Consider the following 14,051-nt stretch of genomic DNA (forward strand, 5'->3'; position numbering starts at 1 on the left):
CTAAATATTGCTTGTTTTTTTCTTTCCCTGTTCTAACAAGTATACTCTTACCGTTGAAATACAGTATTTTAGAATATAAATGTTGTATTCAAAGTCATGTATTAAAAAATGAACTTATGATTGAAAACTGGAATATTTTATATGGTTATAGATTTAAGGTTTATAATATATTGTGTTATACTTGAAAATTACAAGAAAGATAGGTTGCTTATGATTCTAGTTTTCTAGACTATCCTAGTATCTCTACTAGAAGAGCGGAATTTTCCATAGAAATGTGAAGACAAGAAGCATTTTCTATCTAAACATGCACACAGCCGTAAGGAGGAAACAGTTCAAAATTTTAACTTCAATTCAACTTTTCCTAATGGGTAAGAGATAAGAGAATTTCTAAAAGACAAAATTGTGTTTTGAAAAGAAGTAGGTCCTGACCAGGTAGCTCAGTGGGTTAGAGCGTCATCCCGAAACGCCAAGGATGCGGGTTCAATTCCCAGTCAGTGCACATACGGGAAGCAATCAATTAATGAGCAACTAAGTGAAACAACAAATGAATGCTTCTCTCTTTCTTTCTTCCTCTCTCTCCTCCAATTCTTCTGTCTCTCGAAATCAATCAATAAATAAAATTTAAAAAATAAAAGAAGTTAAAATCATAGTCTTAAACATAATCTTATGCCAAAATCCAAATATACTGCTCAAAAACATTAGGGAATATTTTATTGCTTCATATTCATTTTGAAATATCCCCTAATGTTTGTGAGCAGTATATAAATAAAATCATTGTTATCAGATCTCTACACTTGAATATTAAGAAGCAGTGTCCCCAAAAAAGCTAATCCACAAACTAAAACCATTAAGCTGATAGCAGTTATTATCAACATGTCAACATGTATTGTACTTTTCAGCTAGGACTTTAAAAATCAAAATCAAATATAAGTGAAATCCCAATAAGATTCGAAGTTGAACCTGATACCACAAGATATAAAAGGATAATGACAGTATCCAAGCAAATTTCTTCAGAGGAACCCATGGCTCTCCAAAAAGAGAGAAGAAGCTTTCTTAAATATTCACTCAACAGACTACAGGCAGTGATTAATTGAGTAAAAGCCTCTCTGGTGCTTTTAACAGTCTTCCGAGTTGAAAGATATTCTATTGACCTAAATTATTTCCTCCCACCAAAAAGATAGAGTCTTATTTGTCCCTTGTTTATTTAGCACAGACGTAAGACAAGAAAAAGAATGCCGGCCTGTCTTAACAATTAAGGCAGGTCTGTACCCAGTGAAATGACCAGAATATGGTCCACGTAATGATTCATTCACATTGCTGAACGACTGCATTTAGCTAGAGCACGTGCAGCAAACAGATGACACTGGCAGAGGGGCTAAAAGGGGCTAAGAGAAACTGGTTTGGTCATGTTTGGGTTCAGTTGCTGCACCAAATCCAGATCAGCCTGGAAAGAGGGCCTGAGAAAGCAAGTATCTGATAATGGCAGGAGCAAAGCCATAATACATGTATATAAACACACACATATATATACTCTAACTTTAACTGATTTTTATATGTATAGCTCAATCTAAAAAAATCTATAGATATATTTGGTATCACAATTTTAACTTATTTCCTACTGAGATTTTTTTTCTCTCAAGGATGCCTGTGTCTTCAAAAATGTAATTGGACATATTTTAAAATCTCAACTTCAGGCTTCGGCCAGATAGTTCAGTTGGTTAAGAGTGTCGTCCCAAACGACAAGGTTGCAGGTTCAATTCCTGGTCAGGGCATGCACCGGAAGCAACCAAAGAATTCACGAGTGAGTTCAACAACAAATGAATGCTTCTCTTCCCCTTCCCCCCTCTCTCTCTTCCTCTCTCTGTCTCTCTAAAAAAAATTCATAAAAATTAACCCTGGCCGATAGCCCGGTTGGTTGGAGCGTCATCCTGGAGCACAGAGGTTGCCAGGTCGATCCCTAGTCAGGGCACATACAGAAGCAGCTCAATGTCCCTGTCTCTCTCTCTCAAAAAAAAAAACAACCTCAACTTCAAAGATTGTAATTTAAATTAGAAATTAACTGGTTCCCTAATGTTCTAATAAGAACATTGGCAGGCGGCCCACTAAGGTTAGGGTTTCAGTGACTAACTCGTCCTCAAACTGTCCATATAGGCTGTCTCATCGGACATGGAAAATGCTGTCTTTTCACGATTATGAATGGGTCTGACAACATTCACAATGTTAATATAGCTTGGTTTTCCATTTCTGAAAACATGTTGGTGTTGAAATTTTCAGATTATTTGTGGCCAGATGATCTACATATACCAACTACCCCAGGTGAGGGCCAGAACCACACTTGCTACAATCAGCAAACAAGTCCTGTCTGTGGAGACAAAAGGTTCCTCTTCACTCCCAATTTCATTGCTGACAGTTACTCAAGCTCCATCTTGCTTTAATACTCACACAACTCAACATTCTCTATTGTGGGAATTGAAGAGAGAAAAATTAAGCAATAGTTTTCATTATGACCTTTAGATTGCCTTTATAGTGTCTTCTTCCATGCTAATTTTAGCAAAGTTAATTACACAACAAGAGGTAGTCTCATTGTCCCCTTTGCTTTAGAAACAGGTTGTGAGCGCAGACCTGTGTCTGGTTTCGTTCTGCTGTACTATCCTTGCAGGAACCCAGAAAAATGGTGGACATTTCATACCGAGCTCATTGTTTGTTTGTGTTTCAATGCCATATGAAATGACTAACGTAGGTATTAAAGAAGGAAATATACAATTTATGTTCCACTTTAACTGTAATTCTCACATGTTTTACATGTGACTATAAAACATTTTTCCACCAGGGACTCTAGCCTGTAACTTTATTTTTACTTCAAGTTGAAAGTTTTGACTACTTCTAAATCATTTTCATAAAAAAAGGGGCTACAATCCTATCTACTATAAAGTGAGGAAACATTTTTAATTACTGGATCAACATAATGAAAAACTGAACATAAAAAAGCGTAAGATATGCAAGAGGATGGAAACCTTGGTAACACACAGGTGAACAGCCATACATTAGGTTATAATTTATGCAAATTTTATTGTCATATCATGAAGAGGTCAAAAGAGGAGAGGACTATTTGTCACTGAATGGCATCCTTTTCACCTTCAAAAAGAAATTGCATAAGCTCCTGACCAGTGGTGGTGCAGTGGACAGAGATTAGACCTGGGACGCTGAGCACCCAGGTTCAAAACCCTGAGGAAGCCAGCTTAAGTGCGGGGTCACTGGCTTAAGCATGGGATCAATGACATGATCCAGCAGTCACTGACTTGAAGCCCATGGTCACTGGCTTCAGCAAGGGGTCACTGGCTCAGCTGTAGTACCCCCATCAAGGCACATATTAAGAAGCAATCAATAAACAACTAAGGTGAAAGCGACCATGAGTTGATGCATCTCATCTACCTCTTCCTGTCTCTGCCTCTATGTTTCTATCACAAAAAAAAAAAAAAAAAAAAAGATTTGCATAAGCAATTTTCTTTGTTTTAACAACAGAAAACAAAGCACTAATTAATGTCTCCCCACAGTGAGAAAGCTTTAAACATGCTTATCAACAGGCTTTCTTTCACCATAATATTTACTCCATGAAAAATATTAGCAAATAAATGTATGTTGAATAGTACAAAGGTTATCATACAGTCAAGAACTATGTTTGAGGCGAACGCCTTAAACTTAGAATTTTCCATGTCTTTGGGAAGCATTCCATTTCCATTTTTTGAATAAAGCCGTTCAAGACAGCTCATTCGACATTTCCCCAAATTTTAGCATTTTAATCTGAAAAATGAGTATATAACTGAGAGTGTGCACTTCTTTGGTCATTTGAAAAAGAAACAATATGAGAATGAATGGAAACAAGTTCTCCATAGCGATAGAGTCAAAATCGCAAGGTGAAGAACAGCTTCATATAATCATTACACTCGGCCCACTTACAAACCAAAACAACAAGAAATGAGCCCGAGACACTAACAAAATCTTCTCATTAAAAACATGACATGATTATTCATAAATTATTATCTGTATATTATATTACAGATAATATAAAAATATTACTATTGCACTCAGATTTGGTTACATAGATTTACTACTGTATTTGCCTTCAGGTATTTGAAGAATAACACTGAACGTACACCCTGCGTTTTCCTAAAGCATTTTACTGTGAACAATAACCTGAGTGCAAAATGAGAAGAGATTCATCAGAATTTCAAAGTAAAACCCTACGCATCACCTAATTCTATTGAAAACGACGCTCACGGCAAATTTCACTTATCACTCGAAACATATTTCTGCCCTTGGATACCAGAAGCAAATTAAAAAACATGCTGTTGTTCTGCTCTGGCAGAGCTGCAATGCGTTATGTTTAAATAGTTCAGCATTCAGATTTAGCTCGCTTAAAGTATAATACAGAATCAATATGATCGTAGAATTCAGGGCAAAATGCACCAGTAACTGCCGCTGCAATTACTGTACTGAAATAGCATTAATAGGCCGGTCAGATCATTTTAGAATATATTTCTCCAAAGAAATACTATTTTCTCCTCCAGTCAAGTTTTTTGGTTTAAAATATGCATGTTTAAATGTAAATGTGTATGTATATACATTATTTATATGTATACACACACCTATAACATACATACCACATACAAAATCACTGTGTGTTTTGTTGTGTGGATACATACACACATAATATATATATATATATATATATATATATATATATATATATGGCATAGGGATTTCATGATCTCTAGATAAGGAAAGGTGTTTTTTCTAGAAAGGTAAACAATACATTTCTCCATTTCAAAAATATATTTTTAACAACAAAAAAGTCAATCCTGGAGACTATTATCAGAAGCACTTTAAGATATGAACAAAGTAACATATTCAATTAAAACACTATGTTTTTCTTTCTGATAAGTCTTTTCAATGAATCTTACTTTCAAATCTGTTGAGATTCAGAGATTTGATTAATGCTCCTATTAAGCAACCTTCTTTATACCAAATTAAACTGTACAATAACTATTATGAGGCAGTTTACTTAGTTAGTATCGCATAAAATAATGAAAAGAACTAACAAAAATGTATATTAAAAATACTGTTAAAATATTTATGGAAGCAGATACCACACATGTAGCTTTAACATAAAGTTAGTTATAGCTTGTGACTAAGTGGCTACATTTGTATCTTCCCCTCAAAATCCAAATTTTTCTAGTACCAAACTGTATATTAACTGGAATATCTGCAAATTGCTGTGAACTGTTACTAAGAGCACCAAACCTCTAGCCCAAACCTCACTCGATATCTCAGAGCCTGCTGTCATTAGTCCATCCTGTTTATAATGGAATTCTAATGATCAGTTTTGAAATGTATACTAAATGCATAAAAATACATGTATAATTTTTTTCTGAATAGACTATATGAGTACAATGCAGCAAGAACTTGAAGGTCTGAGGTTTGTTGATTTTCAAGCTGATAATGCTAAGCTCATTATGTTGGTGCCAGGACAGGCTCGCTACTTACAGATTTGGCGGTGGCAGAAATATACTGGACAACCATCTCGTGCTTAGTGGTAAAGTCTTTGTTCCGTAAAGGAGCTTTGCGTTCTTCATTAAGGTTCATGTCCTCCTGTTAGAAAGAACATTTATTGGGAGCATTAGCAAATTCCTGTTGAAGAGGTTCAAAAGTGATCAATAAGTATTAATGTTCTCTGTCTTAAAACGGATGTGGTGGGTGTGCATGGTGTTATACTGAGTTGTATGCTTGAAACCTGTATGATCTGGCGAACCATGTCAACCCAATAAATTCAAAAACAAATTTAAAATAAAATAAACACCCTGGCCAACTGGTTCAATGGTAGAGCATCGGCCTTGCATGTAGTAGCCCTGGGTTTGATTCCCAATCAGGGCACACAGAAGAAGCAACCTTCTGCTTTTCCACCCCCTCCCCCTTTTCTCTTTCTCTCTTTATCTTTCTCTCTCTCTCTCTCTGTCTCTTTTCTCCTCCCATAGCCATGGCTCTAATGGCTCAAGCAAGTTGACCCCAGGTGCTGCAAATAGCACCATGGCCTTGCCTCAGGTGCTAAAACAGCTCAGTTGCCAAGAAATGGAACAATGGCCCAGATGGGCAGACAATCGCCTGAGAGGGGGCTTGCTGGGGTGGATCCCAGTTGGGACACATGTGGGAATCTGTCTCTCTGCCTCCCCACCTCTCACTTAACATAATAAATAAATAAATAAATAAATAAATAAATAAATAAATAAATAAATAGTAAAATAGTAAGTCTGCTGTGACTAACAACAATAATTATTTTTGGAGAACTTTCCCTCTTATTTTCCCCTCCAGATATCGTATTCTTGTATAAAATCTACCATTATCTTCATGGCTCATATCTCTACCTAGTCACATCATGAACAGAAAGAAAAAAATTTAACTATTCCACAGAATAAGTTGGCAGTTTACAGCATCAATTTACATTATACAGCCTTAGCAAACTATTTACCCTGATAGTAAAATAAATAAAATAATTAACAAACACATTACATTACTATTTGATATATGCTCCCTTAGGATCACTATTATTTACAGAAGCAAATACGATTTGTAAATTAACAGAAAATATATATCTCTAATATGTCACAGAAGAAAAATTCAGAAATATAGTTAAAAATATAGTATTTTGGAATAACAAAAATCCCTCACTGGAAAGAAAAATATTCAGTTAGAAGAACACATTGTTTTGAGATTCAATAAGCTTTAATTTGGTTGGGAATCTTCCTTTATTTTGTAATACACGCACATATAACATTTTCACTAGACAAATAATGTTGTACTCATTCTGACCCTCATGTTAACCCTTGCAAAATATTAGCACATGCTTGAGGTCACCCAGTTGGAAATGTCTATACTTCAAAAAGCAACATCAGGCCCTGGCCAGTTGGCTCAGTGGTAGAGTGCCAGCCTGACATGCGGGAGTCCCGGGTTTGATTCCCGGCCAGGGCACACAGGAGAAGCGCCCATCTGCTTCTCTACCCCTTCCCTCTCCTTCCTCTCTGTCTCTCTCTTCCCCTCCAGCAGCCAAGGCTCCATTAGAGCAAGGCTGGCCCAGGCGCTGAGGATGGCTCCATGGCCTCCACCTCAGGCGCTAGAATGGTTCTGGTTGCAACAGAGCGATGCCCCAGATGGTCAGAACGTCGCCCCCTGGTGGGCATGCCGGGTGGATCCCGGTCGGGCGCAAGCGGGAGTCTGTCTGACTCCCCCCCCCCCCCGTTTCCAACTTCAGAAAAGCACCAAAAAAACCCAAACAAACAAAAAAGCAACATCAAAAGAAAAGACAACCTATAGAATGGGTGAAAATGTTTCTACATTGTATGTCTGAAAGGACTTGTATCCAGAATATATAAAGATCCCTTACAAATCAACAATAAAAGGATAAATAACCAGTTACAAATGGGCAGAGGATTTGAATAGACAGCTCTCTAAAGAAGATATACAAATGGCCAAGAAGCACATGTTGGTCAACATCATTATTCATTAAGGAAATGCAAATCAAAACTACAATGAGATACCACTCCACTCCCACTAGGATGCTGGGATAAAAACTATAGCAAAGGCCTGACCTGTGGTGGCGCAGTGGATAAAGCATCGACCTGGAAATGCTGAGGTCACCGGTTCGAAACCCTGGGCTTGCCTGGTCAAGGCACATATGGGAGTTGATGCTTCCAGCTCCTCCCCACCTTCTCTCTCTGTCTATCTCTCCTTTCTCTCTCCCTCTCTGTCTCTCTCTCTCTTCCTTTCTCTCTCCTCTCTAAAATGAATAAATAAAATAAAATAAAAAATTTAAAATATATATATATAGCAAATGTTAATTTGCATGTGGAGAAATTGTGAAAACGATGTGATGCAGCTCCCTTGGGAAACAGCAGTTCCTCAAAAAGTGGCACACAGAGTTACCACAGGACCCTTATACCAAGAGAAATAAAAGCATACCTCCACACAAAAAACTCATACACTAATATTCATAGCAGCATCACCAAAGAGAGGAAACAATCCAAATGTCTGTCAAGCAATGCATAAATGGTTCAAAACCCCGGGCTCGCCAGGTCAAGGCACATTTGACAAACAATTATTATGAGTTCATGCTTCCTGCTCCTCCCCCGACCTTTCTCTCACTCTATCCTCTCTCTAAAATAAGTAAATAAAATCTTAAATGTCCAGAATAAGCAATTCTATGACACAGAAAGTGGATAAGCGGTGGCCAGGTGCCATGGAGGCCGAGATGGGGGGGATTGCGGAGCGACTGCTAATGGGCATGATATTTCTCTTTGAGGTGATATAAGTGTTCTAAAAGTCACTGCTGTGATGGTCACATATTTAAATTGATTTCTATTCCTTTATTTTCAGTAATTCTGACCATTCCTGGTTTTTTTTTAATTCATTTTAGAAAGGCGGGGGAGGGGAGAGGGGAAAGAGAGAGAGAGAGAGAGAGAGAGAAGGGGAGGAGCAGGAAGCATCAACTCCCATATGTGCCTTGACCAGGCAAGCCCAGGGTTTCGAACCAGCGACCTCAGTGTTCCAGGTCGATGCCTTATCCACTGTGCCACCTCCAATCAGGCATATGCTGTATCAGTTTCAACTAGCAGGGAACTCACTCCTTCAGCAGGCCACCCATTCCGTCTAAGCCAGGTTTCTTCTTTGCACAACTAGATGTGAAATATCTACAACCAAATACTAATAGCATGTTAACGTGGCAGGACTGTGTCATTATTTTTTTCCTCTACTTCCTAAATTTTGAATTTAGGAACACGTACCATGGACACATAGCATGCACCATGGGCTGTGCTAGGTTGGCCAAGGGAGTGCAGCTTGAAAGTCTGCTGTATCCACAAAATGAAATTATTCATGAAGCACTTGGGACAATGCTTGTTACATGGTAAATGCTATCCCTTTATTTTTCTAAATTTTTAAAATTTTAGTTTCTGCACTTCGGGACAATGCTCTAACCAACCAAGCTATCCGGCCAGGACAATGCAGTCATTCTGAAATAAAAATAAGTACGGTATTTCATTCTCTGGTATGAAAAATGAGTATGTAAAGAAATAACTATAATAGAGGCATGTATATGATGGTTGGGAACACAGAGGACAGAGAGAATGGTCGGAGAAGTCTTCATCAGGATTTGGGTAGTAAAGGACGAGAAGAAGCTGAGGAGACCAGAGCAATCTGCTGTCCTGTGTGGCTGCCCGCTAGTCTGTGAACACACCTGCTGCATTCATCACACCCTCACAGAGTCAGTCCCACCTAACCAAGGAAGTCGGGGGGGGGATTCGGGGGGCAGGGTGAAAAGGGTGAAGGGATTAAGCAAAGAAAATAAACAGACACAGAAAACAGTGTGAGGATGGCAGGAGGGAAGTGGAGGTGAGGGGAGGTGAAGGAAGGTAGAGAGGAGTGATAGAAGATGATGGAGGGAGGCTTGACTTGAGGTTGTGAACACACAATAAAATATACAGATGATGTGTTGTAGAATTGTGCACCAGAAACTTGTATAATTCTATTATCAATGTCAACCTAATAAATTAAATTTGAAAAAAATTTAAGCCTGACCAGGCAGTGGCGCAGTGGATACAGCATCAGCCTGGGACTCTGAGGATCTAGGTTTGAAACCCCAAGGTCACTGGCTAGAGCTCGGGCTCATCTGCTTGAGTGCAGCATCGCCGGCTTGAGCGTGGGATCTTAGATGTGAAACCACGGTCGCTGGCGTGAGCCCAAAGGTCACTGGATTGAAGCCCAAGGTCTCTGGCTTGCGCCCTAGGTTGCTGGCTTGAACAAGGGGTCACTGGCTCGCCTGTAGTCCCCCAGTCAAGGCACATATGAGAAAGCAATCAGTGAACAACTAAGGTGCCCCAAGTATGAGTTGATGCTTCTCATCTCCCTTCCTATATCTGTCCCTGTCTGTCTGTCTGTCTCTTGCTTAAAAAAAAAATTAGACATTATAAAAATAATATTTGCCAGTCTCCCTTATAACTAGAATACAGACATGTGGCCTAGTTTCTGCCAATGAAATGCATTTATAGGGAGCATAGATTCCCAAGTGAACTATGTACGGAAGCAGGCCACTAGTAAGCTATCCATTGTGCTGGCGTGGTTGGCCACAGACGTGCCGTGGTTATGGAGCTGAAGGCGGCAGCTGCGTCTCTTTCATCAGGACAGCTTGACCAAGTGGTTTGGGGTGGCAGCAGATCCTTAATCGGGCTGTCTTTCAGTGCTGTGGTTCTGGAAGTTGTTCCTATGATATCTGCAACCATTCTGATTCAAGAGAGCTAACTAACATATCTTAATAGCATATTTTCTTTTCCTATTTAAACTAGCCAGAGTGGATTCTCTTATGTTCCATAATTTGGGCTATTACAGTAATTCAAGTGACTAATGATAAGATTCCAAACTGAGAGAGATTGTAGTCAGATAGGACAGAGGGAATACACTGAATCATGTAAATAGTATTTGAAGGCAGCATTCTCTCCTTCAGGGTGAAAAATACCTACTAGCTTCCTCACATGAATAAGCGCAAGAATACCACTTATCCTCATGTCATATAGCTTAGCATCCATCTCTCTCTGTCTCAAATAGTCTGTGGTTTGAGAAATGCCAGGAGGGCAAGAATTTCTACCTCCTTCATCTTGAAATACTAGACCTCTATTAATTCAGCATCTGATTTTATTACCACATGGGCAGACACATCATTCAGCTAACTCACACTGTCTTTGCTAAGTCCTGCTCACATATGCTAGGCTATGCTCTGCTGCTTCAACACATTCTGGCTACGTTACAGTCTCCAGCAAATGCAGTTAGCCTGTCTGCACGCCCCAAGTACTACAGAATCAACTTCAGGACACTGACAAGATTGAGTATCTGCATTTGTGAACTTCACCGCCAGGCCTCAGAGTGTGGTAGTGCCACCTTCAGGAGTCTCTAGGTAGAGAATTTGCTCTCCTTTCAGTGACACCTCTACATTACAAGGTAGCTCCATTTGCTCTGCAATGGCAAGCACTGCTGAAATTTCGCTATCAGAGTAGTATCATTTTGCACGAAAGATGGCAGGTCAGCACAGGGAACAAGAAATTACAGACCTCACATGCATGTTGTCACGGTTAAGCGTGATCATGAACCCAAGCCCAGAGTACAGGTGGGGGCAAATGTAGGTTTGAGTATGTAAAACACAGAGTGGATTATTGGATTATAATTTACTAGTGTATTATTCTCCATTCGAATGACTGTAAATCTACTTTTGCCCCACCCTCTATATTAACTAGCCTTCAAAAGTGCTAGCTGTTAATGTTTGTATCACCTCCTCAGTCTTTTTTTTTTTTTTTTTTTTTTTGCCACTTTTCATCTTACCCCTTTATTCTTTTGGGGGATTTTTATGGTTTTATTTTATTGATTCTAGAGAGGAAGGGAGAGAGCAAGACACAGACAGAAACATTAATCTGTTCCTGCATGTGCACTGACAGGGAATCGAACCAGCAACCTCAGTGCTTCAGAACAACACTCCAACCAACTGAGAAATCTGGCCAGGGCTGATATTACCCTTATGTTCTGTTTTGTTTTTCTGTTCATTTGTTGTTGTTTTTTTTTGGGGGGGGGGTTAGCAAGAGAAAGAGAGAGACAGTGACAGACAGGAAGGGAGAAATGAGAAGCATCAGTTCTTTGTTGCGGCACCTTAGTTGTTCATTGATTGCTTTCTCATGTGTGCTTTGACTGGGGGGTTCCAGCCAAGCCAGAGACCTTGGGCTCAAGCCAGTGACCTTTGGACTCAAGCCAGTGACCTTTGGACTTAAGCCAGCGACCATGGGGTCATGTCTATGATCCCACACTCAAGCTGGCGACCCTACAGTCAATCTGGCGACCCCACACTCAAGCTGGTGACCCCACGCTCAAACTGGTGACCCCGCGCTCAAACTGGTGACCATGTGCTCAAGCTGGTGAGCCCACATTCAAACCAGCAACATCAGGGTTTTGAACCTGAGTCCTTAGCATCCCAGGCCAATGATCTATCCACTGTGCCACCGCCTGATCAAGCTCTCTGATGTTTTAACAATGCAAGGTTGTTTGTAGTTTTCCTGCATATACAACGCTGTGACACATGTCCATTATGCTGCACAGGACACTGTTCTCTCTGCCTGCAATGCTGTCATCTTCACCACCCTCTTCCTCTAGAAACCCCATCTCATCTCAACGCAGTTACTCTGACATGAACAGCTCATACATGTACTAAGTCTTCATATTTCCCCCAAATCATCTCATTTAGAAATGACTATCTTCACTCTAGTCTTCCATAATAATTCCGATATTGCAGCACTGAAATGGAAACTATCTGGTAAACCGATCTCCCCTAAACTGTAAGCTGAGGACAAAAACTGGGTCTTTTAAATCTTTATACTCCCAGCAAAGAGCATAGCTCCTGGAATGTTCCAACCATTTAATAAACATTTGTTGAATCAATGTTATATTTTGGACTTTTTCTCTAAACACTTTAATTTGCTTTATAGCCACCAAAATTTTCTATACCTATAAATTTGCTGCATGGGTTGACTGAGAATAGGTAGCATTCATATGAACAGAAAGACTGTAACGACTCATTTTATTTTTATAGAAATAAGAAGTATACTACTAATTAAGCAGCTAATACTTCCAATTCATTAACTCTACCTGTATAATACAGTCATAAAACTAAATAGAGCAATAATCATAATTCAATATTAATTCTAAACAATGTAATTGAATATGAAACTACTTCTAAACAGAGTTCTTATAGTACTGAAAACACACAAGCAAGCTTTTAGTATGTTTAACATTTAGTTAGCACATCTATAATATATAAGAAATCAGTATTTTATAGTTTTCAAATGTTGTTTAATGTCCACATAATTGACCATTTATGTTTTTAAAGCTATATATGAAAACATTAAACAACTTTTCTCCTTCCACATATGCCATGATGTAATTTTCCCATTACAGACAAATTCCTTCACTTCCTCAGCAAATAAACATTGTGTTCTTAAAGTTCTCACTGGGGGGCCATATTAGAGTAAAGGAGGATAAAAGCTGAACCAACTGCCCATTCAGATCTTATTCATTCATTCATTCTTATTCTCCCACTCTTGCCCCAGAAATCTTTAAACCGGTGACAATTTTTAAAACTTTCTCCTCGTCTTCTAACATCATTTTCTAACTCTTCCACTGTTTTCATATTTTGCATTATGAGGGGTAATGTTAACTTTTTATGTTTTTATGTATCTTCCTTTCCTATAAGACAGAAGTAGTACTTGTTCCTTATTATATAAATTTGCTATAAATTTCTGTATTTTCTGTAGTGTTTCTGTTTGGGAAACATGTCATGGTCCCAATTTGAAGCTAGTTTCAACCTTCTGTTTTAATTACATGCTTTTTTTATTCTTATATGAAACATTTAATCTTTCTTATTTGAGCATTTTTAAGATTGATAGATTATAATTTCTAAAGCTTTCCTTTTCTTTGTTCCTTTCAATTTTTTAATTTAGAAATTAAATTTAATGGGGTGACATTGGTCCATAAGAACACAAAAGTTTCAGATAAACATCTCTATAGCATTTAAACCAATGATTTTGTTGACCACCTGTTGCTTGACAATCTGAACTTGACTTCACCATCAAATGCCTGCCCTGAGCACAATGGGGCATATATTTGTTTGAATTAGCATTTGGGGTTTCATTGGATAAATTCCCAGAAGTGGAATCCACTGTGCCACCACAGGCCAGGGCTGAGGGGTCCGACTTTAAATACCTATGTATACCTCTTTACCACCATGGCGGTAATTACAGAATATGTATTTGATATTGGAAAACAAAAGTATTATTTCACTTTCCCATAATCCTTAATCCTGAGCTCAACATTCAACCAGTAGTTTCCAGAGTGGAGAGATTACATAAAGGATCTACTGTAGTTTGAAAAAATATTTATTTGTACTCAAAACATACAAGAAAGTAAGTTTTAAT

At 38.6% G+C, this 14,051-nt stretch overlaps 1 protein-coding gene across 1 annotated transcript in view; it reads right to left on the reverse strand.

The window, feature by feature from the left end:
• Nucleotides 1–14,051, reverse strand: part of DIAPH2 (diaphanous related formin 2) — a 983,541-nt gene that overhangs the window by 890,039 nt on the left and 79,451 nt on the right. The window contains exon 4 of the mRNA XM_066356043.1: nucleotides 5,545–5,649. Within this exon, the coding sequence (XP_066212140.1) occupies nucleotides 5,545–5,649 (105 nt within the window). The remainder of the gene's footprint in view (nucleotides 1–5,544; nucleotides 5,650–14,051) is intronic.

The sequence above is a fragment of the Saccopteryx leptura genome, chromosome X (genome assembly GCF_036850995.1).
Source record: "Saccopteryx leptura isolate mSacLep1 chromosome X, mSacLep1_pri_phased_curated, whole genome shotgun sequence".
NCBI classification, from domain to species: domain Eukaryota; kingdom Metazoa; phylum Chordata; class Mammalia; order Chiroptera; family Emballonuridae; genus Saccopteryx; species Saccopteryx leptura.